Genomic DNA, 27,511 nt, shown 5'->3' with positions numbered 1-27,511 from the left:
AGTTAATTTATCAACTATAAATTATCATTAATAATTTATTTTATGATTGAAATCTTGTGAAAAATTGAAACTAAGATTTTTCAAAAAACACAATTTTGAAAATGAGTAAAGATCTTATTTTACAACAGCGGCTTCTACCTGTTTTGTGTTTTGTTCTGAGCAATTTCGAATTTCTATTCTGAATCTGAATTCAGCATTTTGTACCTAAATACAATTTTCGAATTCCTATCCTTTAAAATAGATTTATGAATATAAAGTCCTTACAAAAATTTCCAATAATTATGAACAGAATAGACAGAATTGTTAATCAGAATCTTTTTTTCGATTTTTGATTCTTTGATTTTCTATATGAATTTTTACTTCAATTATTTATTTATTCGTAATTCAACTATTGAATCGTACTAAAAACTCTAAATGTAGAATATCTGATATTTCATTGCTGGATCACCATTATGGAACTTAAAAATTAAAAGTAAAAATTTTAAATCCAAATTTTACAAATGGTTTGTTATTTTAAATATTTTTTTTTTAATATTCCGGAATGATGAGTTTCGAACATTTAAAATGAATCTTATTTTAGTTTAAAAAGCAAAACCAAAATTTGGATCAGAATTTTGTCCCAATAATGAACCAAACTAAAAACCAAGAATTATTAACTGTGTACAAATTCCTCAATACGGTCACAGGCAACAAATTTAGATTGTTGAAAAAGCCAAAAAATCGGAAATTATTCAAACTTATGCTCACCAGATATTTTTCCGCACTTTTCCGGGCAAGGAAAATCTGGACTTTTTTTTTTATCTAAAAACCTTGCAAAATCCGGGCATTCGATTTCAAAGTTTACTTCCAAAATTCTGGGCAATATCCAGGCAAATTTTGGTATTCTTCAGTTAAATTCAAGGAAAAAAACTCGAAAAGTATTTTGTTTTCATCGAAACACATCAACCAGTTTATTTGGATAAACTTTGTTAAAAAAACGGTTTTGGACGAAAAATACAAAATTATGATCAGGTAATTTAAATTTTGCTTTGATTTTGCAAATAAGTAAAAACATTCGGGCAAAATCCGGGTATTCAGGCAACCTTAGTGAGTGTTATTAAAGATTCGATATCTTTTTTTTTTTTTTTAAGTTTTATAGACGCATTTAACCTATTGAGCTAGGTCTTTCGCGTCTCTGTTTTATTTATCACAATATACAAAAAATAATACATTATTCATATTCCTAATCCTTCCTAGCCTATTACAATTTTATATCAGTTTAAACATATCGATATCCTTAAGAAATTTAATCACTTTGTCTTCTTGTTGTTTCTGATTTTTCAATATTAACTCAATAGAATTACCAAGTTTCAACAATCGCGTTTTTGGAAGTAACATGGTGCACTCCAAAAAGATATGGTCAATAGTAAGAGAGATTTTACAGTTAGAACAGATAGGAGGAGACGAATAAGGAGTAAGAAGATAGTCATGAGCAAGGATTGAAAAACTCATTCAAACGAGCGACGGAACCTGCATCGCTCCGATTTTTGCTCATAAAAATGTCGTGAAACGCGAATGAGGTGTGAGCGAGAATCTTCTGTTCTCACGAATCAATCCCGACCAAAACGAAAACACGAACAAGGTTCCTGATTCCTTTTTACTTTGCTTCCCTCTTCGCACACAAAGTCGAGCACCAACCCGAAGATTGCGTAGCAGCGAGCTGGTTCGTGAAAATTTTTACCAACCCGCTCATGAGCCGTGTTAGTAATGATATTATTTCTTCCCGTGGTAAAATCTTCGTCCCTTTGCGAAGCTTGAGCTTAAAAAAACACTAACAGCAACAATACTGACGCCAAGCCGTGTTGGCTTTCAACAACGTTGGCCAACAGGAATTGAAAAAAAGAAAAACAGTGTGCATTTGGCCGGTACAGCCAATCCATGTTAGTGATGTTATTATTCTTTTCAGGCAAATATGCCGAGGCAAAAGAATACATTTGCTTCATGCTAGTGGTGTTATTATTGCTTCCTACGGAAGAATGTGCGTCACTTTTTGAAGCTACAAGCTTGAAGGAACATCAATAACATCAACAGCAACAGTGTACACTTGAATAGGACAAGCCAATCTTCAAACGATCGGTGTCCGGATGGTACGGACGGTTTATCTCTGAAAAGGACAAGCCGAAAGATTCCTTTTTCTTTTTCTTTTGAACTGACGTACTTACTCCCTTAAACAGACAGCAAGCTTGGTATCTAAATTTTCACGAACCAAATACGAGTCTCTCGTGATCCCGTTGCTCAGACTCGCTCATGAATATTTTGTAATACGAGCAACAAAGAAACCGCCATCGTTGAATCGTTTGTGTTGCTATTCGTGATTGTATTGCGCACAAACGAATAGCGAGCCGGCGACGAAGCATTCTCATGTGCTTTTCGATGAGTGAGCGATTTTTATAGTCCTTGGTCATGAGTAAGTCGGCAGTGGCCGATTCTAAGCCTGGTCAAAACCTTTTGTTCGTAAGGGGTTTTCCGATCAAATCCTGGGAAAACGTTAGTTTTAATTTTGTGTAGTTTTAAGGCAGGGTTTGTAGATTCCATTCATCTTGCCAAGCTTGCCATATTTTTGTGTTAATAAATAATTTTGCATCAGAACCTGTAATATCTTTTTTGTAAACTCTCTTGGATCTACCCTCATTAGCAAGTTGGTCGGCCCTCTCGTTTCCAATAATGCCGGCATGTCCTGGTATCCATACCAAGGTAATCTTTTTACTCTTCATAAGCAGCTCGCAGGATTGAATCCAAGAATTACGAGATTTGCCTGCTTCAATTGCTTTCAAGCAGCTTGCACTATCTGAAATGATAGCGCACTTTTTGATTTTGGGAGAATTTTTGATTGCGGTTAAGATTGCCATGGTCTCAGCACAGAATACAGAACAAGTATCCTGTAATCTTTCACTGGTCGAGCTTATTTCTGAAAATGTTCTGAATCCCATCCTCGTCGCCAACTGTTTTGTACCTGTTGTGTCACCACGAGAGAAAGCCAAGTTTTCGCGTTTTTAAGTTCTAGTATAATTCTCAACCTCGTTGTCGTTAAAGTACAAAATTCAGAATGAATAATAAAGAATAACAAAAGTATATCTAACTGACATATCTCATTGGGGCATCCAGTGATGACGATCTTCGATGATGTTCGAAAGTTGCGCACCGAGGGACCCAACAGAAAATATTCCGAAACCTGTTGAACCATTTGCTTTTGAGCCGTCTGTAAAAATTTTTACGAAGTCTGAATATTTTTTATTGATTTCTTCATGATATACCGATAAAACTTTATGAGAGCTATCGCCTGCACGAATTTGCCGGGCAATTGACCAATCTACACACGGTTTTATGTAGTCCCATCTATGTGGGCCCCATCTAATAAGAGGTGTAATTTTTGGAAAGTTACATGACGTTATCGTTTCAAAACATGTGGTTGCCCTTTTAATCAAGACAAGATCTTTCAATGTGCGTCCCATTTCAATCATTCTTATTGCAGTTCTGGCTTCAGTTAATGCTACCAAATAACCGAAAGGAAGTTGACCAGCTTCACAAAGCATGGCTTTAGTAGGGCTTGTCAAAAGGCGCCAGAGGCTAAACGCATAGCTTTGTTGTACACAGGTTCTAATACTGGAAGGACATGTTCTTTTTTTCTACCAGCTACACAAATACCGTACAACAATCGGGGAACAATAATGCTTTTTACAATTCTTGTGAGCGTTTCTCTCGATCCTCTTACTTTAGATCAGATCATTTTTAAAACATTTATCATAGCAGACGCCGATTCTTTTCTTTCCTTGTCATGCTTCATAAAATTCATTTTTGAATCAAAAGTAACACCCAAGACTTTAAGCAAGTGATTGAAGCTTGATTGTGCGCGAGTAGATAGATTAAATAGAAGAAAGAAGAAGCTGAAAGTTCGATTTAGGTTGAATGAAGTTTGGGGGATTTTAAAGGGAATAATCTAAATGGTGTAAGCGAAGGGAAGTGGGGTTTCTCATGTGCACATGGAATCGGTTGTGTTTGCTCTTCGAAGGCTCTCTGAAGTGGGGAATTGGGCAGTGAGAAAGGGAAGAGTCCAATTTTTAGAAAATCAGTGATAGGGGAAAAGAATAGCAGTGCCATGCTATGAGACAACCGATGGAACGCGAAAAAGTTTTAAGTCGCGTTCGACGGTAGTGGGTATTTGCGATTTCCCGCGAGAGGAGTTGGAATCGATAGGGAGTACTTGGTGAGATTGTTCCTGTTAAATGTTATTCAATGATAAATTAATTTTCGTTTATATAATTAAGAACGTTCAGTCAGGTGCCAGCTGGCCAGGTATATACACGGATGCCGGAATACCTGTAGTAAATATACAACATTGAAAATGTTGTAAATTTTCAACTGGTTGTGTATCTGATTGACACATTCTTCCAAAATATACTGACACCTACACGTAATACATTCGCTCCATAACAGTTCACACGAAACCATGGGGTCCGGGTATGGTGCACGTTGCATTAAAGAACTGTCGAAATATTTAGCTAAAAGATGCATGTGAGATCATACTTAGGCAGAAACTGCGGTGAATCCGTGCACCCATGGTGGATAACCAACATACATACATACATAAAAGTAGCACCCAAGACTTTAAGCGTTTTCACTGTTGGAACTGTAAGATCACCCACAGTTATCTCAGGAACATGTCCTCGATGACGACGATTCTGACAAGTGAGCAAAAGTTGGCATTTTTCTATCGCAACACGGAAACCAACAGATGTTAGCCAATGGATCGCTTTTTCAGCGGCTTTCTGAATTTTTGCTCTGAGTGTTTTTCTCTGTTTTCCATAAGCTACCAACAGAATATCATCAGCGTAAGTGATAATTTGGACATTTGTAGGGATAACTTCGAAAATAGGATTCATACCTACAAGGAAAAGTGTTACGGAAAGTACTGATCCTTGTGGAATCCCTTGAGCAGCAGTTCGCAAAGACGAATAAGTTGATCCGATTCTTCCTTTAAAAGTTCGGTTGACTAAAAAGTGAAATTTAGTATTTTTCCAGAAAAAATCATTTTTATTAGTGTAGAGATGACTGCGTCTCTATTCAAAGTATCATATGCTTTAGAAATATCCATTGACAGCATTTCGATGTGTTGATTATCTCTCAATGGCTTATCAAAAAATTCTTCTAGTTCAGCGAAATAAACATCAGTGCCTAGTCCTGCTCTAAATGCATACTGCCGAGGATCTAGAAGTTTTTTGTCTTCTAATTCACAAATTAAACGTCTGTTAACTATTCTTTCCAAAACTTTTCCTATGCAACTTATCAATGAAATTGGACGATAATCTTCTGGGTTGCCACTTTTTTTATTTTTTTTTATGAATGGGTACAATTATAGACTCTTTCCAGCAATCAGGATTTTTTCCTGATTTCCACACTGCATTGTAAGTATTAAGTAAGCATAATTTACCAGATAAAGGTAGGTTTTTCAAGAGGGGATACCCTACATCATCACATCCAGTGCTTTTACTGGAGCACTTACTTAGAGCCCAGTCTAATTCGTTGAGTGTGAGATCTAGATTTATATTTAGATTTTTATCAGGTTCAGGGTTTTGTGGTAAATCGTTTGTGACAGAAAAAATGTTAGAAGAGGTACTAATTTTTTCAAAATGGTCGGCAAGGGTTTCAGCAACTACAACCGGGTCAGTTGTGAGAGTATTCCCGTTTTTAATAAAGTGTTGTGGACTTCTATAACGACCTTGGAGCGCAGCAATTCTTTTCCAAATAGCGGACGAATTGGTGCTTGGATTCAAACCCTCAACAAAATCAACCCAACTACGGTGTTTAGCTTCTTTTACAATTTTCCTCGTTTTGTTACGATTTTCCCGGAATATGACTAAGGCTTTTTGGAAATCAGGGTGATTAGGGCTAAGTTTACGAAGAGATCTAAGGGCTTTACGACGGGATTTTACTGCAAATGCAACTTCCCTATTCCACCACGGAACACGTTTTTTGCCGAATAGACCACTTGATTTAGGGATAAAAGATAATGCGGCTTGACGAATCAGGTTTAAAAACATTTCAGGGGAATATAATTCATTAACATCAAGAGAGCAATTTAGGGAGTCTTGGTATTTAACCCAATCACCTTTATCGAATAACCATTTAGGGATACATTTAATAGGAGAACAATTTTGAATGGGGAGTAAAAGTATAGGGAAATGATCACTGCCACACAAATCATTAACTACACACCATTTTGTGTTACTGAGTGTCGAAGACGACAATGTTAAGTCAACAGATGATTCACTACCATTGGCCAAACTTAAAAAAAGTCATTGAATCATCGTTTAATATACTGAGGTTAAATTCATCAATTACACTTATCAGTATTTTCCCGCGAAGATCGGTAGAAATTCCACCCCAGATTTCAGAATGAGCGTTCATGTCACCCATTATGGTGAAAGGTTTCGGAAGTTGTTTTATCAACTCTTGCAAGTCAGTTTTAAGAGTACTATTATCACGAGACGGAGGAATGTAAATTGATACAAAAGTATGATCACTAGGTAAACTTATTTTCAATGCAATAGCTTGCAAGGTAGTGGTAAGGGGAACATTGACACAAGAAAAACCCCGCTTAGCAGCGATTGCTACTCCACCCCATCCTGTTAGTTGCGAGGGAGGTTTACAGAACAAATCATATTTAGAATCAAATGTACGATAATTCGGTTGACACAATGTTTCTTGAAGGCAGATTATATTTGGATTATATCGATTTACAAGGATTTGTGACTCTGACAGACGAGCTCTATAACCTCTGATGTTCCACTGTAAGGCGTTAGTTGATTCTTTGGAAATGTTATTGTTATTAATTGTACGTGTAATAGTGTTATTAGAACAAATATCCATTAAAAGAAAAGGAAAAAAGAACACAGAACCTTTAGAATTACTAAACGTGGTCAAAGGGAAATTTTAAACCAGTATTCAAATACAGAGAATAAATGAATGACCATGCTACTCCATCATACGATTGCTAGAAACATTAGACTTAACACTTTCAACTTCTTGATAAACTTGTTTTTTCGAAGGGGGTGAACTGCAGTTGTAACGATTGTTTTGTTCTTTTTCGGGACTTTTTAGTCGTTTGTTACCTTTGTCATCTTTCGAGAGGGTAATGTAGGGAATACGTTCGTCCGGTGGCAATTCCTGGAGTTCGGTGGTTGGTTCCGGGGAGGTGGTGAGGGTGGAAACAAGTTGACTGGGTTCTCGATCTTTCTTCAGGGCGGCGACTTTGTTGATAAGCTTTTCAAGTAGAGCTCTCAAGTTGAATATTTCTTTCTCCTTTTCTGCAAGCTTTTCGGTGAGTTCCAGAACTGCTGGGGCTCTCAGCAGATTCATACGCGACTGTGCAACATACATTTCCTGGTTACGTGAATTATTTTCGTCTGGCTTCCTCGTATGAGACGTCATTGTCAACTTTTATTTTGACAATCTCCATCTCTTCTTTTTTCCGATGGCAATCTCTGGATCTAGAGCTATGAGCACCATTGCAATTCGTACAATGGGGCTCAGCTCGACAAGGATCGTCAGTTGTTTCGTGTTCCTTGGAGCATTCAGGGCATGTCGGAGAATTTTTGCAAAATTTTTTCGCATGACCAAATTGCCAGCACAGACCACACTGGAGTGGGCTTGGATAATATGGACGGGTTTTGATTCTCAAAAATCCAAATGAGACTGTTTTTGGTACCGTGGTTCCTTGTATGGTTAGCAAAATTGTAGAGGTTGGTAGAAGCTTTGATTTGTTTTTCGGATCCTTTTTGTAAAATCGTTTAGCTTCAATAACTCGTTGCGTTCTTAAACCTTCCATTAACTCGTCGTCACTGATGTGGAGACCATATTGACAGCTTATTATGCACTTTCGGATATTGAGTGTGTTATGATAACAGATCGTAATACCTGATCCATCAATCAAAGTTTTCAACTGTAGTAATTTTTCAACCTGACTACGTTGACGCACTTTCAGCACATATCTAGAGCCTTTAGCCTCGAAACGAGCATCTTCTATTTTCCCTACTGCTTGCTCGATCGACTTCTTGATGATAAACGGATTATCAGGCAATCTCTCGCTCTCTTTCGCAGCTTTCAACATGAGAACCGACAGCTCTCCGTTGATCGGGTCCATCCATTCTGGCAATTTACGTCCAGCAAAACTGCTATTAACAGTTTGTGAAACAATGGCAGAGGTGTTCCAAGCAGTTCGCAAACTGTTTTCCGGGTCAGAAGTAGAAGAACCTTCTCCTGCCCTGTGAGATTGGCCTGAGGCCATCTCACAGTCGTGGTTGACCGAAGCCAACCACTAGCCTTTACCCTTTTCCAACACTCAACAGCGAAGGCTTAAGGTACCACTGTTAAGGAACCACTTCCGAACAAATCGATACCGGTCACTCACTCGTCACACACAGGTTAGGTATAATCACGTTTCGTTTTTAACCACGTGGATTTAAAAGTTTTATTTGGAAAACAAATTGTTTTTCACTTTAATTTCCCTTTATGATACACACTTTAGTTCTTCTTCCGATATAAAAACACTTCAACTTCACAGCCGTATCGCGTTCGCTCAACAATATCCAAAATTGATTTCCGATTTATTCAAGACAAATGGTAGCTCATAAGACTCAACTGTACTCGTTGGTTGCTGAGAGCGAACTGAAAGATTCGATATTGGAGACTAAGGACTGTACCCAGAATTCATGTACCAACTTTTTTTGTGAATAATTTTTGATAGCGTTCTTCGAGTACAGTTTTTAAGTTTATAACAACAAGTGAAAAAAATTTTGAAATCTATTGTAGAATTTTAGACCTGACGTAAAATGTCGAGATTTTGGTATTAGTTCTGAGATTGCTACCCTTGATTAACTTTAGTCGTTCATCAAAATTTCATTATGAATTTAAAATTTTGCTTGACATTTTTTGGACCTTCATGGGAGGGGTTTAACCTCCAAAACACCCCCCGTTCCTACGGCCATGCTCCAGAGTGACTACCTACATGCAACTTTTTCGTTTGTTTGGCCAACATGTGTTTTCAATGGAAAGAAGTGTCTACTTTTGAATCTACGTGAATGTAATGAACACTGTGAAATATGGTTCTGTAAAACTGTGACATTAATGGAAAAAAAACCTTTTTTCAGATACAGACCGGGCTTTTCAATAAATCTTCATTCGAGAGATGGTTTTAACCGATTGGTAAACAATAGAAAATATTATTCATCTCTCAAAACTACCCAAAATGTCATGATGAGTAGCCCCCTGAGTATCTGACTATCAAATTATTGTTTAATCTAGCACAAATCTTTATCGAGTTTGTAATTGTTGTAGTACTCTCCTGAAAACCTTTGACAAAATAATAGTTGAAATCCTAGAATATCAGCTCAACTTTATCAATGGTTCCTAAAGTTTACGGATGACATAGCTTACCTTGAACTGCATTACACCATTTTTTAACAATTACATTCCGTAATCTAGTGCTATGCAACACGTACATATGTCTCCATTACCTGTGAATTTTTTTCGGATTGAACTCTTTGCAAACATTGGAGCTCCACTCGACAGAAATACGCTGAACGAACTGTTTGGTATGTTGATGTGATGATTTTGGTTATCTATTCTAGCTTTGTGTCTGTTGTGTTTTATGGAGTACTCACCTGCAAATAGACAAAAACCAACAGAAAAAAAGTTTGGGTCGAAACAAAAAAGCAGAGATGTTCGGGAGGGGAAAAAGAGAAAACACAAATTCGTCAGAATTAAGAATTATGTTTTTTTCATTGCATATTTATTCGTTGATAACATTTCCAGCGTGATTAACAACATTGTGCACTTCTTATTTGCTGTAGATAGAGAAAGTATTGTATACACTATAAACTGAGAAAACAATACGCATAATACTTGGAAGCTTGGAGATGACGTTGATTACCCCGTTAAGTTATGAGGAAATCTCAATCCTTCAATACAATGCTCAACACAAGCTTTGTTCACAATTGCTTTAAGCTGGTTTCTTTGAAGGCTTCTGACGTTGCTTGAAAATCATAAACAATGCAAAAGCTTTTTGAAGCTTTGTGATGGGTAGTTTTAATTTCGAAGCTGTGCTGGCAAAAAGCATTTACTCATTCAATCCGATTATCGTATTCCTGATTTACGATTTGTATTCCTAACGCTTTGACACTTATCTTATAAGCTAGGATTCTAATTATTACTGATGTTACCAAATCGCTCTTGTTCACTTTTTTGGTTTTTTTTTTAAATTAAATTATGTCTATAAGTGAAGAACCTTGTAAAAAACTGGAAATAACGATACATCATTAATATTTATGGAAAGGGCACGAACCGAAAATTAAATTTAAAAGCATCACGTTTTTTTTAAAACAAACTCAAACAGAGCCAATTCATTGGAATGGTCTAAACAGAAAAAAAAGGAAACAATAAATTCTACCCTTGATGAAAAAAAAAAACAAACAAACCGAAACAACCACAGGATAAAACCAAGCCTTAAAAAAACAAAGATTCCGAAAACATCATTATCGCCATTGTTCTGGTTGCGGTGTTGTGTATTCCCGAAGAAGAGCGTGGGGTGTGGGTGGAGTCAAGAAGTTGCTAGGCAAGCTGACATTCTGCAATCCTCAATCTTGAGGGATCAGTGTGGTTTGTTTGCCTTTTAAATGTGCTTCAAACTTTATGCGGGTTTTCTAATGTAAAGCGGATTCGGTAATTTGTGTTCAACATTTTTTTTTTTCGCGTCTTCGCATTTGGGGTTTTTATTTTACGCTGTTTGCAATTTGGTACGGAGTTGGGCTTTGCTTGCGACGATTATCCGTGAGCAGCAAAACAGAACATTTAAGGCACATTTTTTCCCATTTATTGTGAGACTCGCACGAAAAGCGGAAGCTGTTGCTGTTGAATCAATGTGGTTGACCTGTTTTGGGAGTAAAAACAAATGTAGCAAAAATAACGCAAACAAGGGAACAATCAGATTGCAGATCGCAGATGGGGCAACGTAACTAGTGGATACATACAGAGAAAAAAATCGAGAAAAGAACGATAGGAAGTGTCAAGATTGATAAAGCAAACAGAATTAAAAATCATGAACGAGCGGATTGCAGCTAATTACTACTTCGTCGGACAATGAGGTTACCGTTTTAGAAGTCCGAACGATGTTGCCATAATACATTTGTTTGAATTGTTCTTTAATTATAAGGGCGAATTTTTAGTTGGTGTTTCCATAATGACTTGGAAGCTATTGTCATTTTTGAAATTTCTGTCATTTTTGTCATTTTTGTCTTTTTTGTAATTTATGTATTTTTTGTAATTTTTGTAATTTATGTAATTTTTGTAATTTTTGTAATTTTTGTCATTTTTGTAATTAATTTCATTTTTGTAATTTTTGTAATTTTTGTCATTTTTGTCATTTTTGTAATTAATTTCATTTTTGTCATTTTTGTCATTTTTGTCATTTTTGTCATTTTTGTCATTTTTGTCATTTTTGTCATTTCTGTCATTTTTGTCATTTTTGTCATTTTTGTCATTTTTGTCATTTTTGTCATTTTTGTCATTTTTGTCATTTTTGTCATTTTTGTCATTTTTGTCATTTTTGTCATTTTTGTCATTTTTGTCATTTTTGTCATTTTTGTCATTTTTGTCATTTTTGTCATTTTTGTCATTTTTGTCATTTTTGTCATTTTTGTCATTTTTGTCATTTTTGTCATTTTTGTCATTTTTGTCATTTTTGTGATTTTTGTCATTTTTGTCATTTTTGTCATTTTTGTCATTTTTGTCATTTTTGTCATTTTTGTCATTTTTGTCATTTTTGTCATTTTTGTCATTTTTGTCATTTTTGTCATTTTTGTCATTTTTGTCATTTTTGTCATTTTTGTCATTTTTGTCATTTTTGTCATTTTTGTCATTTTTGTCATTTTTGTCATTTTTGTCATTTTTGTCATTTTTGTCATTTTTGTCATTTTTGTCATTTTTGTCATTTTTGTCATTTTTGTCATTTTTGTCATTTTTGTCATTTTTGTCATTTTTGTCATTTTTGTCATTTTTGTCATTTTTGTCATTTTTGTCATTTTTGTCATTTTTGTCATTTTTGTCATTTTTGTCATTTTTGTCATTTTTGTCATTTTTGTCATTTTTGTCATTTTTGTCATTTTTGTCATTTTTGTCATTTTTGTCATTTTTGTCATTTTTGTCATTTTTGTCATTTTTGTCATTTTTGTCATTTTTGTCATTTTTGTCATTTTTGTCATTTTTGTCATTTTTGTCATTTTTGTCATTTTTGTCATTTTTGTCATTTTTGTCATTTTTGTCATTTTTGTCATTTTTGTCATTTTTGTCATTTTTGTCATTTTTGTCATTTTTGTCATTTTTGTCATTTTTGTCATTTTTGTCATTTTTGTCATTTTTGTCATTTTTGTCATTTTTGTCATTTTTGTCATTTTTGTCATTTTTGTCATTTTTGTCATTTTTGTCATTTTTGTCATTTTTGTCATTTTTGTCATTTTTGTCATTTTTGTCATTTTTGTCATTTTTGTCATTTTTGTCATTTTTGTCATTTTTGTCATTTTTGTCATTTTTGTCATTTTTGTCATTTTTGTCATTTTTGTCATTTTTGTCATTTTTGTCATTTTTGTCATTTTTGTCATTTTTGTCATTTTTGTCATTTTTGTCATTTTTGTCATTTTTGTCATTTTTGTCATTTTTGTCATTTTTGTCATTTTTGTCATTTTTGTCATTTTTGTCATTTTTGTCATTTTTGTCATTTTTGTCATTTTTGTCATTTTTGTCATTTTTGTCATTTTTGTCATTTTTGTCATTTTTGTCATTTTTGTCATTTTTGTCATTTTTGTCATTTTTGTCATTTTTGTCATTTTTGTCATTTTTGTCATTTTTGTCATTTTTGTCATTTTTGTCATTTTTGTCATTTTTGTCATTTTTGTCATTTTTGTCATTTTTGTCATTTTTGTCATTTTTGTCATTTTTGTCATTTTTGTCATTTTTGTCATTTTTGTCATTTTTGTCATTTTTGTCATTTTTGTCATTTTTGTCATTTTTGTCATTTTTGTCATTTTTGTCATTTTTGTCATTTTTGTCATTTTTGTCATTTTTGTCATTTTTGTCATTTTTGTCATTTTTGTCATTTTTGTCATTTTTGTCATTTTTGTCATTTTTGTCATTTTTGTCATTTTTGTCATTTTTGTCATTTTTGTCATTTTTGTCATTTTTGTCATTTTTGTCATTTTTGTCATTTTTGTCATTTTTGTCATTTTTGTCATTTTTGTCATTTTTGTCATTTTTGTCATTTTTGTCATTTTTGTCATTTTTGTCATTTTTGTCATTTTTGTCATTTTTGTCATTTTTGTCATTTTTGTCATTTTTGTCATTTTTGTCATTTTTGTCATTTTTGTCATTTTTGTCATTTTTGTCATTTTTGTCATTTTTGTCTTTTTTGTCATTTTTGTCATTTTTGTCATTTTTGTCATTTTTGTCATTTTTGTCATTTTTGTCATTTTTGTCATTTTTGTCATTTTTGTCATTTTTGTCATTTTTGTCATTTTTGTCATTTTTGTCATTTTTGTCATTTTTGTCATTTTTGTCATTTTTGTCATTTTTGTCATTTTTGTCATTTCTGTCATTTTTGTCATTTTTGTCATTTTTGTCATTTTTGTAAAACTTGAATTTTTGTTTTTACTTTTCGTATGTTTTTGTTTCGTATTTCGCAGGTCATTTCACAGATGTAGAAATGTAGGTGTTCGATTTGTTTTTGAAAATTGAAATGAAAATGGCCTTCTTCAAATGGAAATTAATGTCACTGAAAGTTTTTTTCCATTATTGATGTCATTTTAGTGTCAATGTTGTACTGATTTGGTAAATCAATTTCTATTATATCTTTTAAATTAAGTATATGCTTATATCAGGTTGATCAGGTGCTATTTTCATGGGGTAGTGATTTATCATTTTCTTTGCCCTATTTAATACCACGTGAAAAAATATGCTTCGATTATGTAGAAAGTACCTACTACAGATTGTGATATAAAAAGTGTTGGGGTTGCAACCTTCGGCATCTGCCATAAATAAAATGGCTTGGCCCCTGATTTCACTTTTGAACTCGAGACATAATATATGTTTCACCTTCCCTGTTATTCGGTGCACTTTTTCCAGTAGATACCAAAAACGTTGAGCTTGTCGAATGCAATGTAAATGGAAAACTGAGAAAAACTTCTATAGCTTCCAGATATCGTGGAAGCTGACAGGGCTTGATTGTGTGGAGGTTCCACATACTTATATTGATAGAAAAAAACCGCAAAAGCTAAGAGTTTTGGATAAATGATTTTCAATCATCTTCACCACCTGTTTTGAAAAGTAAACAAGACTGACGGAAGCTGCCATCGTCGGCAGACTTGTCGGATGATTATTCAGTGTAATGGGAAAACCTTTCATCGTATTTTCCCCCTGTCGAGACTTATAGGGTGCTAAAATTAGCTGCCATCGCGAAAGAACGCAAGTGTGACGATGTTAGGTTGTGAGGAGTTTGAAATTGGCACCGGTATTGAACTCTTTCCGGCTCGTTGGCTCATCATCCATCAACGAAAAACCAACAGCTTTTCTCCGGGAGCTGAGAATGACGATGATACGGGTTGGCTTTCATGGGTATAATAGAGTGAACTGTCTCTTATTGGCCTGTTCGCTCAAGACGGAAGTTTATGGAACAAAGTTGCCAGAGTCTCAAAAAGGGTACCCCACCCTAGCTTCCGGAAGTTGGTAGGATTCCAAGAAGCATCGGAAGATTGAGTTATAATACCGAAAGAATATAGAAAAGTTTTGGCATCGTCAGAAAAAAATGTCAGCCATGATCGAACGATGCAAAAAAGATTGAGTGAGTTGAGGCTAAAGATGTGTTTTTGCTTGATATGTCTTCTTTTATGAGAAAGAGATTTTTTTTTGCAGTTGCTAATCGATTCAACAGCGATCAAAGAAAATTACCGTTTTTATAAATTTGTTTATCCTTTGAAAAAAATTGTCGAAAAATGTAGTCAACTTTATAAATATAGCAAGTTTGTTACAGTACCTTTTAAAGACTAAAATCAAATCAAATCAGACAAACTCTACAACATAGAAAATGCGGGTCAATGTTAGATTGAAATATCGATCCGCATAGTCAAAATACACATTTTGAGAGTTTCAAACCTGTGTCATGTGTAAGTTACAAACACATGGTCTCCAAATGTACATATGATTGCAAGAAGGTGACTCGGTGTATGTGTACAGTGTACACGGTGAAAATTAATGCCATGCTAGAGAAGACTTGACTTGGTGGGATAAAATTGCCTCAATTTCCATCCTAGCAGGCCATCGTGTGATTGCAAGCAATTATTTAAACCGTAGCCAGGCTTTGGAAAAAGGGGCAGTGGGTTTGGTTTGGTGGTTCCTTGCCGTATCGTTATCGGTAAAAAAAGATCAAAGCATGCTGTGAGACGCTCTGATGTTTCCTCCTCTTCTCTCGTTGTGTTATTATATTTATTCTGTTGTGGGGCAAAGAGTGCACGGAAAAAGGCTAGGGGTTAGAAATCGCTTTTTTTCTAGATCGAATCATAACACTGTGAAGTGTTATTCTTTTCTGTCCACAGTCTGCTACTAGGTAGTGCTCGGGGGCTCGCGCTTAGTCAATGGGGTTGCATTGTTTTATTGAGCTTCTCGTGATTGATTTTATGCAAATTAGTCCTGTGATGATGAACCACACGTTAGAACAAAGAAGAAACACGCGCTCAGTTCATTTTTCGTTCGATAGCCATCTACTATTTCTGTGTATAAATGTTTTTGTAGCTCTGTATTTTGCCTTTGTTCTGTATATTCTGTATGCACTGTATTAAAACATGCTAATTAAGCCAATTTGTTCATGATGTTTACCTACAACGAATATCTACAATTGCGGATTATTCTGTTTTGTTGATAAGCATTCGATCTGGATGAACATTTTCGACACTGTCAGATTCAATATGGATCGCAAAATTTTAATTACCATCACGTAGCAGCATACGGTTGTTATAATGGAGGGTCAATTGCCAGAAAATCAGTGCTAGTTGGCAGTTAAATCGAATACAGCATACTGGAATGTAATATAAAGCGGTCGGGTTTAAAAAAAAATAATTCACAATGGATTTCCAAGTGCTAGTTTTTCTTACAGTCTAATAACCCTTAAAAATCTGTTTATGTTTCGGTTGGCCCATACTTTTGGGACTTGTTATTTTTAGAAGAAATTACTAAGTCAGTGGAATATATATTTTAGTGCAAATTTTAATATTAAAACACGTTTACAAGTATGGGATGAATAAACCCAAGAGGCTTAAAATCCCAAATAAAACAACAAAACAAACAAAACACGCTTGCAAAACATTTATGCAGAATCCAAATACGCTATAGAATTTAAGTGAGAATTCATGAAAATAGTTTTAAAAAACAAACACACATATATAGGATTTCAGTGAAACTTCATGTTTCTTTGAAGAGATCTAAATTCTACTTAAGACTAAGCGTACATCTTTCAAGGATATAATGGCTAGCATTTTACTAATGCTAACACCACCAACCTATAGAAAGAGTACTATGTTTGCCGTGACCAAGACTTGATCTCATGGCCTCTGGCTTAGAAGACTTGAACGCTATCCTCTAGGCCACGGGCGGCGGCATTTAAAGACAACAAGAAACTTTTTGAAATAATTTGAATTTGCAATTTTCTAATTGCCTACGACTGCTCACTTACAAACTGGGCATTGAACCACATGTGTGCATTTCCCCAATCAATTATTTTTCAGCCATTTACATTAAAGATACTTAACAAAACCAAGTTTGACATGAGGTGAGCGAGGTTTCCAAAAAAAATGTCTTTTTGAGGAAAAAAAACTGAAATCTGTGATTTTAACCAAAAATTCTGTGATGGTATTCTGTGATGTTTTTTCTACAATTTTATTGAAAATTCATGATAAATTGGGTAATTTTTACATTTAAGTTTTGTAAAATCAAATAAAATTACCAATCTTAACATACTTTTTTTATTCCAAAAAAAAAATCTAAGTTTTATAATGGCCAAAAAATCATAATTTTGGAAATCCATTCAAAATTCAAAAACTTTGTGAAATCTGTGATTTTTCCAAAATTCTGTGTTCTGTGACATAGATTCTGTGATGAAAATTAGCTCAAAATTCTGTGAAATTACAGATATTTCTGTGATTTCGGCAACCTTAATATAATATGTCCATCAGAATACTTGCTCAAATTAAAATGAATGAAAAAATGTTTACTACACCAAATGGTTCGGTATCATCTCGTATAAACCAACATAAAAGAAGATTACAGATACGAATTTTTTCTACATAGGTTTAAACTGTCCCTACTCGCATAACAGTCCCATATGAATTTTCGTCATTTTTTATCTAACCTGACAGTTCGTCATTTTCAACATTGGACTTCAATATAAAATAATAAAAAAGAGACTTTGTTCTAGAAATTACGAAAAAAATATCAACTAGTGACTGACCCATTTGAAATATAACAGTCCCATTTGTGAAATATCAAGGAAGTTGTTACCTTACTATGTTTCTTTCGGTGAAATAATTTTTTATTTATTGCTTTAAGTTATTAAACAAGATTCAACTCACTTGATGTCGAATTAGCACACTACACAGTAAATTTAACTATAGTTTTTGAAGGCAGGCTAAAATAAAGGAAGGATGGTCTTCCTGTGGGAAAAGCTATCAGAAACAACTAAAAATCATGATAAGATTCAACTTACAATGTGGAATTCACGAACTATATTTACGAGTTCAAAAATTATCAAATTTCAGTCTTAGAAGTTAGCTCGGTGAGCAAACCATATTCTGTATGGGACTGTTTTGCGAGTAGATTTGAAAAAGGTCTCGAATATGCTCGCATAACAGTCCCATAACAAACAAAAATTGTGCTCCAGACCTTACCAGTGGCCAAATTTCGAAAATTTCAAGTCCTTCGATATATTATATATATTACAACCTAGAACACATTCCATTAAACGATTTTTGTTTATGCTGAAAACTGTGGTCATAATTTAAAAATGTATTCCATAAAAGAAAAAGCTGATTTTCTCGCTTGCTCGTTTTTGCATATGGGACTATTATGAAAGTAGGGGCAGTAAACCTCCTTATAAAAATTTCTAAACTGAAGTTTTGAACATCCAAATCAAACGAATATTGATGAGGAATGTTCATACGCAACCGTTTTTTGTTATTCTTCAACCTGTAATATTTTTTATTAGTGATGCACTTCTTATCACAAAAATGAATTTTTATTTTGGTGGTAAGATCGGTGCTATTTGCACGGATTTTTTCACAATATTAGCTAAATCCATAGCTAAAATTCAAATTTAGTTTACGAAATTTATGATTTTTGCATCAAATAATAATTATTTCTTCCAACTTGTTTTAACGAAATAGTTTCGCATACATTTTTAGGAATTGTAAGTTAATATTCGAATGCTGCTGATGTGCCTTGTTAAAAAATCATTTGTCAGAATTGTTTATTTTTCACCTTAATTCTCACTTCTTATTGAAAATTGCTGGATTTCAGCAAGATTTGTGCGGATACTGCCTGATTTTTGTTTTGTTAAGATAAGATTTTCAGCATTAAAGAAAAAAAATCAAATTAAAAGGTCTGATTAATAACTTATTTATAACATTTAAATGATAACTCAAGGAACATTATTTTCAAAGCCTATGTTTTATGATTGATTTGGATATTTTGGCGTCCTGAACTCGCTTATTCTGTTGAATATCGTGTCGTGAGTAGTTAACACCAGTCACATTACCTGCTTGTTGATGTGTCAAATTTGTATTTGTGAAGTATTTAATGAATTTTGAAATAAAATGGTCGATTTAAAATTCTGAACAGGATTAATTTAACTTCTTGAAAAAAAATCTAAAGACTATTAAAGGATTTGAGCGTCAATATATGAGTTTCAATACAAAAGGTTTGTGGAGTTTCATTTTAAAGCTTAGAATAAAAAACTAGGTTCAATTTATAAACATTGTATAGTGTCGTAAGATGTTTTCAGCCTAGAGTGTTATAAAGCATTCGCGAATTGTTTTTGCACATATCCGGGCCGGACTTTTCCGGGAAATTCTTTTGAAAAACCTTACAAAAACCGTATTTGATTTCAAATTTTTAATCCAAAATCCGAGCAAATCTGACCATAATTCATAATTCAAAACTTCACTTTATTCAATTTCAGATCATTTTGTTTTTATTTTATTTTGATGTTAACATATTGCTGAGTTATATAGGACTAAACTCCGCCGATGGCAAGCCAATTTTAGTTCAAATTTACTTATGTAAACGTTTCATGAAAATTCTGCAAAAATCATGGATAAGTTTTGATCCAAAACGAAGGTTTTAAGATAGCAGGGTTTGAGGAATTCAAAAATAACTCCAAATCAACTCAGTCTAATGTACTTACACAAGCAATGAAAAAGAAACAACCAAAGACCCTGAAAAAGTATATATGAGGCTCAAAAAAGCAATTGTGGAACAACCATGGTTGCTTAAATTGAAGTTTGCATAAAAGCTTTGGTGGTTTTTTGTGGTGGTGTAAATATGGCATGTGCTGGCAAAGCTCAGTGTGTGTTTCTTAGTTTTGAAGCTCATCCACGGTTGAGTCGCTGGGAAAAAGTATCAAATCGTGTTAACTTCTAGTATTCTTCAAAAAAAAAGTATCACCTTTGTGCTTGGTTAAACGGCTTGAACGTGCACAACCCCAAAAAAGAGGATGGCTTCAGGTTAACGACACAGGTGGTGGTTAGATAAAAAAAAAACAAATAACACAAATCATCTAAGCTACTGTATACAGATCGAAGCAAGCGGCCAACGAACGGCGAAGCAGGAGCGAGTCAGGTCTTATATTTACTTCGCTGGCTGTTTCTTCTGATCGAAGGAGGCCGCTCCACCGTTTTGTTGTAGGTTGTTTTGTTGCTGTGGCTGTTGCTGCTGTTTTGAGGCCAAGTCTTGTTCGCTGTTGTCCTTCCGGCGGCGAGGTCTTCGCATCAACGGATCTGACTCATTGTTGTCCATACCACGGCCAGCCGCACCTCGACCCCTCGGGGGTCCCCCACCGGGTTTGGGTTTCTTTTTTTCTGGTTGTTGCTGCTGTTGTTGTTGGTCTTTCGCGGATTTTTTACTTTTAGAAGTTGCGATTTGCGTGCGATGACAGCAGGAGGAAGAAGCGGAGCGCTTTCGGTGCTTGCAGTAGCGTAGGAACAAACACTGACAGGACGCTGACAGATTGGAGGCTTCAACCGTCAACGGTGTTTCCGCTTCCGAGTAGATGGACACGGTCCCGGCATAGTTGGCGTTGACATGATTGTTGTTGTTCAGGCGATTGTAATACTCGTTCTCGTCGAAGAATGTTTGAAGGTAGTAATCATAATTAAAGTTGCCTTGAGGATTAACGTACAGATGATGGTTGGTGTGATTATTTTGATTGTTGTTGTTCTCGACGTCCTGCGAATAATGGTGGGTCTGCTGGTTGAAGTTGTTGTTAAAGAGGTGGTTGTTTGGTTGAAAAGGGGCCGGCTGTTGATTAAAATGATTAAAGTGTGGTGCATTGGCCGAGGTGGGGACATTGGCAGCGGTGACATTCAATAGTGGTGGGGGCACTGATTGTTGTTGCAGCACCGTGGTGGGAGTCTGATTTTCTCCATTCGAGATCAATACTAGTGGCAGTGTCGGATTGTTGTCAGGACCTCTAGGGAGAGGTGGAGCAGGCATTGCAGCTTGAGCTGGTTGATGTTGCTGTGGACGATTTGGTAGATGATTTTGATTCTGATTCGGCCGTACAGATCCTTCTTCTTGCTGATTGCAGCACTCCAGCGATTCAACTCCTGTACTGGCGGCACCCATGCTGTTAAACTTGTTATTTGCGCTTGGTATCACATTAACAAACTTCAAATTTGATTATTCCTAAAAACTATTATATTGAACAAAAGTCACACCAAGTTCTACGTGGTACTTTAAAGTGCTTTCCTTTGCGCTCTTCTTGCTCTCTGTTATTTTAGTACACTTGACCATAAAAATACAACAAAACAGACAGTAGTGACGATACGATGCACATCTACCCAACGATCAATACACACAACACACACATAAACACAATTGAACGGTGGCGGAAAAACTACACCGGGATAATCTGGCTGCTCGCTCCAGCACAGACTGTTGATTGAGGTGCCGATTCTCACGTTGGATCACTTCCAAGTCGTATGCTTATTTGAATTGCAATTCGATTTCGCCTTTTCTGCTTGACACACGACCATGCCAAAGGTTTTTATCAACGCTTATAAATAAACTCCACAAGTAGCACTTTCCGGGTTCCAAAAGTCATTTGTCTTTTTACTTCCGTTTGCTTTTGCTTCTGCTTTTGCTCCGTTACGTACGTTCCTGGCTGTCCGATTGACGGTAGCTGGTCTACTGCCACCTTCGGAGCCACCGGATTACACGCACATTGCCCCCCGCTTTTCCGTCTGCATTTTTTTTGTCTTGGACTGTTTTTTTGTTCGCTGAAAATCCTCTCCAAAAATCCATTCAAGCATATATGCACACAGGTCACACTCAGCCAGTCAGCCAGCGGCAAATGTGCGAGAGCCAGACTAAAAGGCACAGTATATTCCCACAACTTTTCGTTCGTTCGCTTCTTTTTTTTTACGTCGCCGTTGTTCTCGAACCATGCACAGATGAAAAATGGGTTTTCCAGCGTTGGCTGATATGACCTCGTCCTCTTGCCAGTCGTCCAGTCCAGTCCGGCGAAATCCAGCCCGGTAGTCAGAACCACTCGCTGTGACCGACTGAATACTTTGCCTGGTCGCCGAGTGTCCTGCTGCTGTTACTACTAATACAAGTGCCACTGTGCTAGTGCTTTTCTGGACGACAATCACAGGTGGAAAAACCCGATTTAATACACTTTACAGTGGATTGTAGCCTTTCTTACAGCCTGTAAAATATATTTGGGTACATGTAAAACAAAATGAACTATGAATTATGATTAATGAATTTCATACGCAATAAATCCAAAATGAATTTAGGAAATATAGATTCAAAGTTTTTATTAGGATAAAAGTATTTTTATATAATCATAATTTTCATATAAATTAACCTTTTTGAATGACTAGATTCTGGAATATCATGTATGATTCCATTTTTATGACATTATAATCTAACTCAATTTACTCCTTTTGGAGTTACAGCATATGATATCTTCAAAATGGAAGAGGTATAAAAATTAAGAATACAATTTGAAAAAAGATGCCTGACCATGTATTTCAAATAATTCAACCTCTCAAGTATATGAAACAAATACATAGATAAAATTATTGGATAAAATTTCAAATGCTAGAGTAAAATACGATACCATAATGTATATAATCGGTACAATAAATTTTGAAAATTAAAAATATTGAAATTTTGAAAGCGTAGTATTTTTAATTTTGTTATTTTGAGATTTTTATTCTGTTTTGTTGATTTTGTCTATTTCGTTAATTTTGTTAATTTGGTCATTTTTTTAAAATTTTGTCAATAATGTCAATTTTATCAATTTTCATGATTTTGTCAGCACTGTTAGTTCAGTAAATTTTATCAATTTAACCAATTTTCTAGATTTTGTTTATTTGTCGATTTTAACAATTTTCATGATTTTGACAACTTTTTCAAATTTGAAAATTCTGTCAATTTTGTCAAATTTGTCAATTTTGTCAAATTTGTCAATTTGGTCAGTTTCGTTAATTTTGTCAATTTTGTCAATTTTGTCAGTTTTATCAAATTAGTCAATTTTGTCAATCTTGTCAATGTTGTCAATTTTGACAGCTTTGCCAATTTTGTCAATTAAGTGCATTTCGTCGATTTTGCCATTGTCAATTTGGCCAGATTTTTAATTTTTTTTTCAATTTCCTTCGATTCTGTCAAGTTTGTCAATTTTGTCAATTTGTAAATATTGTAAATTTTGTCAAAATTTAGTCAATTGGGTCAATTTTGTAAATTTCGCCAGTCAATTTTGTCAATCTTTTCAATTTTGTCAATTTTGTAAATATAGTGAATTTTGTCGATTTTGTCCTTGTCAATTTTGTGAATTTTGACAATTTGGCCATTTTGGTCAATTTGGTCAGTTTCGTCACTTTTGTCGATTTTTGTCAGTTTATCAATCTTGTCAATTTTGTCAATTCAGTGAATTTTGTCCATTTTGTCATCGTCAATTTGGTCAATTCTGCCAATTTTCCGATTTTGTCAATTTTATACATTTTATCAATTTTATGATTTTTTCAACTAAGTTAATTTTGTCAAATCAATGAATTATGTCAAGTTTGTCAATTTCGTCAATATTTATAGTGAAATTGGTCTATTTAGTCAATTTTTTTCAATTTTGTCAATTTTGTCATTTTTGTATTTGGTCAACCTGGCGAAAATGGTTAATTCGGAGTTCTTTCCTGTTTCTTCAACTTTGTCAATAATAATTATAAGCTTTCTAGCATTATATGCATGTTCCAAAAAAAATCCCAAATGCTTCAAACTCTACTATGGAGGGCTTGGTGGCGCTACTGTTTGGTTGTCATCTTCCATTGGCTTCAGCAAGTGATTGACCTCCAAGCCGTCATCGTTTTTCTCTAGACACCAACCCCAACAACAACAACGCAACGTTAGATCTGAAGAGAGGAAGAGAAAAGGGAACAAAAAAACAAGCCCGAGAGCTTAAAGCTCGAGAGGATTCAGTAGCATTTGTCTTATTGGATTTAATTTGCTTCCACGGGCGAAATACTCTCCTGTCGTTGCTGCTTAAGAAAAAGCTTCGTAAGCACGAACGGCACGTGAGAAGATGAGAGGATGTGCATACATCGTCCGCGTACCCGTGTTGTTTTTCCCTTCTCAGAGGAATCTGTGCCTGAATATAATGTTGGGCGAAGTTATTATCGCTTTCGTACCATGCAGTGTGGGCATGACGTACTCATCAACGACTTCATTAATTTCGGGGTCGTACCCCTTGGTGGAAACCATTTTTAAGTTTAATAATTCGGAGCTTCGGTTCCGAAATTTTTGGAATGGTTCGGTTGCAAACTGAACCATTAAAATGGAAAAATTGTTGTCTTCCTCTCACACGGTTCCTGTCACGATGACATCGAACCTGAGTGGGAGTGAAGCCAATCTGTTCTCCCTTTCACACATCGACAGATCCATACTTTTAGATAGCAAGCGCGTATCTATGACGTCACGTATAATTTGACGTCATATATACGATAATCTTGATTTTAGTGATTGCTGGTTGTGGCTAGCAAGCCAAATTGACACGTTTTTTGGAGAGATGATTTTTGATATTTACTATGAAAAAAAATTTTTCAAGCTATTTTGTAATTTTTTCTTTCTTTTATAGGTTGTAGAAGAAAAAAAAACAAATTGTTCAAGATAAAAATCATTTTTATTGTACTGCTCAGTTTCACAAAAACGTCGAGAACAAAGTTTACAAAAATTCACACAAATACACACAAATACACAGACATCATCAGAACTCGTCGAGCTGATTAGATAGGTACTTATAAAGGTATATCTAAGACCCATAATTAAGGATCTCCCAAATCGACCGATAACTATACCTTTCTGTAAGAAAGGCAAAAAAGGTCCCCAACCATATGTTTCAAAAATTCAACGATTGCTCTGGGTAACCTATTGAGTGAAGACGGCGAGAATAGAGTATCAACGATTCCGATATAGAGTCCAAAGATGGGTTAAATATATTTTCAAAATCAATTAGGAATATGAATTTATAATTAAAGATTACTATATAAAAAACAAAGAATATATGAAAAATTGAGCACCTGTCCAACTTTGAAGCGCATTTTCTCGAATCTATCATTTATCATAATCATCAACGCATAAGTATATCGATCATAAAAAAACAGACCGATCAAAATCAATTAAGAAGACGATTATAAAATTAAAGATTACAATATAAGAAAAAGGTTCCCAACCATGTGTTTCAAATAATTCAACATTTGCTCTGGATAACCTATGGAGTCAAGACAGCAAGAATAGAGTATCAATGATTCTAACATAGAGTCCAATGATCGGTTAAATATATTTTTAAATTTGTATCTATGTTCATTTTTACAATTTTTAGTTTAGTAAATGAAATGTCGGCCTGGTCTACACGCATAGGTGTAATGGTCAGAATCAATTATCAAGGCGAATATAAAATAACGAATACAATATCAAGAACCGGTTCAACTTCAAAGGCTGATCCTCCGGAGCCACTAAAAGAGAACTGAATGTCGAGAAAATTGGCGCTGTCATGATTATTTTGAATACAGCACGTCACTGGTACGGCCGTTCGCAAGCAGAGCTCATTCCGGAGATTTCACTGTAGATCCGTTGCTATCTGTTCGTTCTTTCATGATTGGATATTACAATTTTTGTCCCTGTAAAAATCAAAATCAAAAATCAAATTAATTTTGAATTAAATTTTCATTTAATTTTTCAATACATTTTTACCACTACGAAAACATGCTTCGAATTTTTGTGTGCTTCCATCAGCTGGAACATGGCCCGATCGCTGTAGTCGTTCGGGGTCATCACCCGGACTATCTGGACAAATCGAGCTGCGTACATGTACTTTTACTAGTGCTTCTTCGGCAGGCTTTCGTAGCTGAAGATACTGTCCGCTTCGCCCGGGAGTAGATCGAGTGATTCGTCCTTTACTGGTACAGCTTTTCCCCATCATTCGGATGGAACCTAACGAACACAATCCTCTCGCTAGTGGGCCTTGTAATCGATAAATTCTAGCACCACTTCGCCACCGTGTTGTATGTTGCAACCCAGTCTGCATTTCTTGTCCTGTGCCTGTTCGGAAGCCTGCGAGCGATGTTGAATGAAGGTAGTTCGAACCTCTTTCAGGGAGGCTTCACTAGACTGTGCCGGAGAGGCTTGCAGCTGATAATGATTGTTTTTTGGCTGAAAGCGATCAAGATAATCCTACAAATAGAAAAAGGAATGTGTTGAATACCATGAATGTGAACCATTAATAAATATTTGATGTACTTACGTTCGATTTCGGTGAAGACATCCAGACAGCAGACTAGATTGCCGAAAATGATGTTTTTCATCCAGATGCCTGAAGGATTCGACCCGTCGTATTGTCGTAGAAAGTGTTATTTTTATTTTGTTTGCACTCACGCTCCTTTTTTTAAACTCAAAATTAAGTAGTTTTGGTTCAAAACAGCACTTCGGTGGCAGCCCTCAACTTTGAGTTCAACTGGGCAATAGCAAAACTAAGTTCTGATAGGCATACTCAATACTAAGTTCGGCAGCCGAACTCGAATTTATCCTTTTTTTCGAGGGTAGCTTTTTTTTTCAGGGAATTAAAGGATGAAAAAATTTATTGTACCCAGATGTTGCTGTTCCGGTACATTGCATTGCATCCGGTACAATTACGGAGCGGTGAAAAGTTTTGACACTCCCGGTCAAAGAAAACTTCCGGATGTTACTTCCTACGGGAAGTACACAACATCCGGAAGTTTCCGGACATTCCAAGCCGCTCACCGTATGATAACAATGACGGACAGAATTTTACGCTGACACGGTGAGCATGCATTCCGTTATGAAGTTCCTTCATAGTCTTCCGGTAATTGTTCCGGAACGACAAAATTTTGCGACGTGTTCGTTGGTTTCTGTTCCGGTTCGAACTGAACTCGCTAAGTGTTTTCAGTCCAACAAAGAGAGTTCAATTTTTAGTTCATAAGGTCGAACTCAGCTTTGCTCCCTCGCCGAAGGAAAAAAAAAGGATGAATTTTGAATTCGCAGTTCGAATTCCGTTTTAAACCATCGCAAGGAGGAAAAAGAGTGCTTAACTTTAAGTTCATAAAATCGAACAATGTTTTGAACATCGGTCGTACTTAATTTTGAGTTAAAATAAAGGAGCGTGCATATATTACACGACTTATGCCTAAGACCACTATGGCCCAACTTGGTTAAAATGTTTTCTCTTCAATGAGCTTCGAAAACGATGTTTTTTCACTCCTCGATAAAATGCGTGCTTCTTCAAAATGGCAACGTGCGTGCTCTTCACTTTGAAAATGGCAACGAATGGAAAAATATCTCAATGTCAACTTTTTTAACCTTTTAATATTTTTTACATGAGAACTTCCATCATGATTGCAGTTTTTCCAAAAATTCATTCAAAAGCAACAATATTAAAAAATTAATTAAGTAACCATATAAAATGGTTAATGAAAATGAGCGTGTGAAGAAATTGATATGGTGTGCTTCGTTCTCCCACACGCGCCCCTTCGTCGTTTTGTCCTTCACAGAGCAACCTGAAGTATCAATCACTTTCGTACCATGCAGTGTGGGCACGACGTACTCATCAACGACTTCATTAATTTTGGGGTCGTACCCCTTGGTGAAAACCATTTTT

General features: G+C 35.2%; 1 protein-coding gene and 1 long non-coding RNA gene across 2 annotated transcripts; both read right to left on the bottom strand.

Annotated features, from left to right (window-relative positions):
• Nucleotides 1–9,838: 9,838 nt before the first annotated feature.
• Nucleotides 9,839–22,001, bottom strand: LOC129738507 (putative mediator of RNA polymerase II transcription subunit 15). Its single transcript, XM_055729728.1, has 3 exons — nucleotides 21,767–22,001; nucleotides 19,976–21,126; nucleotides 9,839–10,963 (listed from the first exon to the last, which is right to left on the bottom strand). The coding sequence occupies exons 2-3, from the start codon at nucleotides 20,965–20,967 to the stop codon at nucleotides 10,906–10,908; spliced, it is 1,050 nt and encodes a 349-aa protein (XP_055585703.1). The 5' UTR covers nucleotides 20,968–21,126; nucleotides 21,767–22,001; the 3' UTR covers nucleotides 9,839–10,905.
• Nucleotides 22,002–25,145: 3,144 nt separating this feature from the next.
• On the bottom strand, nucleotides 25,146–26,327 carry LOC129738510 (uncharacterized). Its single transcript, XR_008735526.1, has 3 exons — nucleotides 26,141–26,327; nucleotides 25,583–26,070; nucleotides 25,146–25,517 (listed from the first exon to the last, which is right to left on the bottom strand). It is a non-coding gene; the product is annotated as an uncharacterized LOC129738510 (long non-coding RNA).
• Between the last annotated feature and the right edge of the window lie 1,184 nt (nucleotides 26,328–27,511).

The sequence above is a fragment of the Uranotaenia lowii genome, chromosome 1 (assembly GCF_029784155.1).
Source record: "Uranotaenia lowii strain MFRU-FL chromosome 1, ASM2978415v1, whole genome shotgun sequence".
NCBI lineage: Eukaryota > Metazoa > Arthropoda > Insecta > Diptera > Culicidae > Uranotaenia > Uranotaenia lowii.
The sequence above is the reverse complement of the archived record's forward strand: the minus strand, read 5'-3'. Positions and strand labels throughout refer to the sequence as shown.

Bases quoted from the DNA above. Each gene is read 5' to 3' on its own strand.
- LOC129738507 (XM_055729728.1), bottom strand. From the start codon at position 20,967: ATGGGTGCCGCCAGTACAGGAGTTGAATCGCTGGAGTGCTGCAATCAG. The intron at 10,964-19,975 runs GTAAATATAAGA...CTCCCAAAACAG, and splicing joins CAGAAGAAACAGCCAGCGAA to GTCAACCACATTGATTCAAC.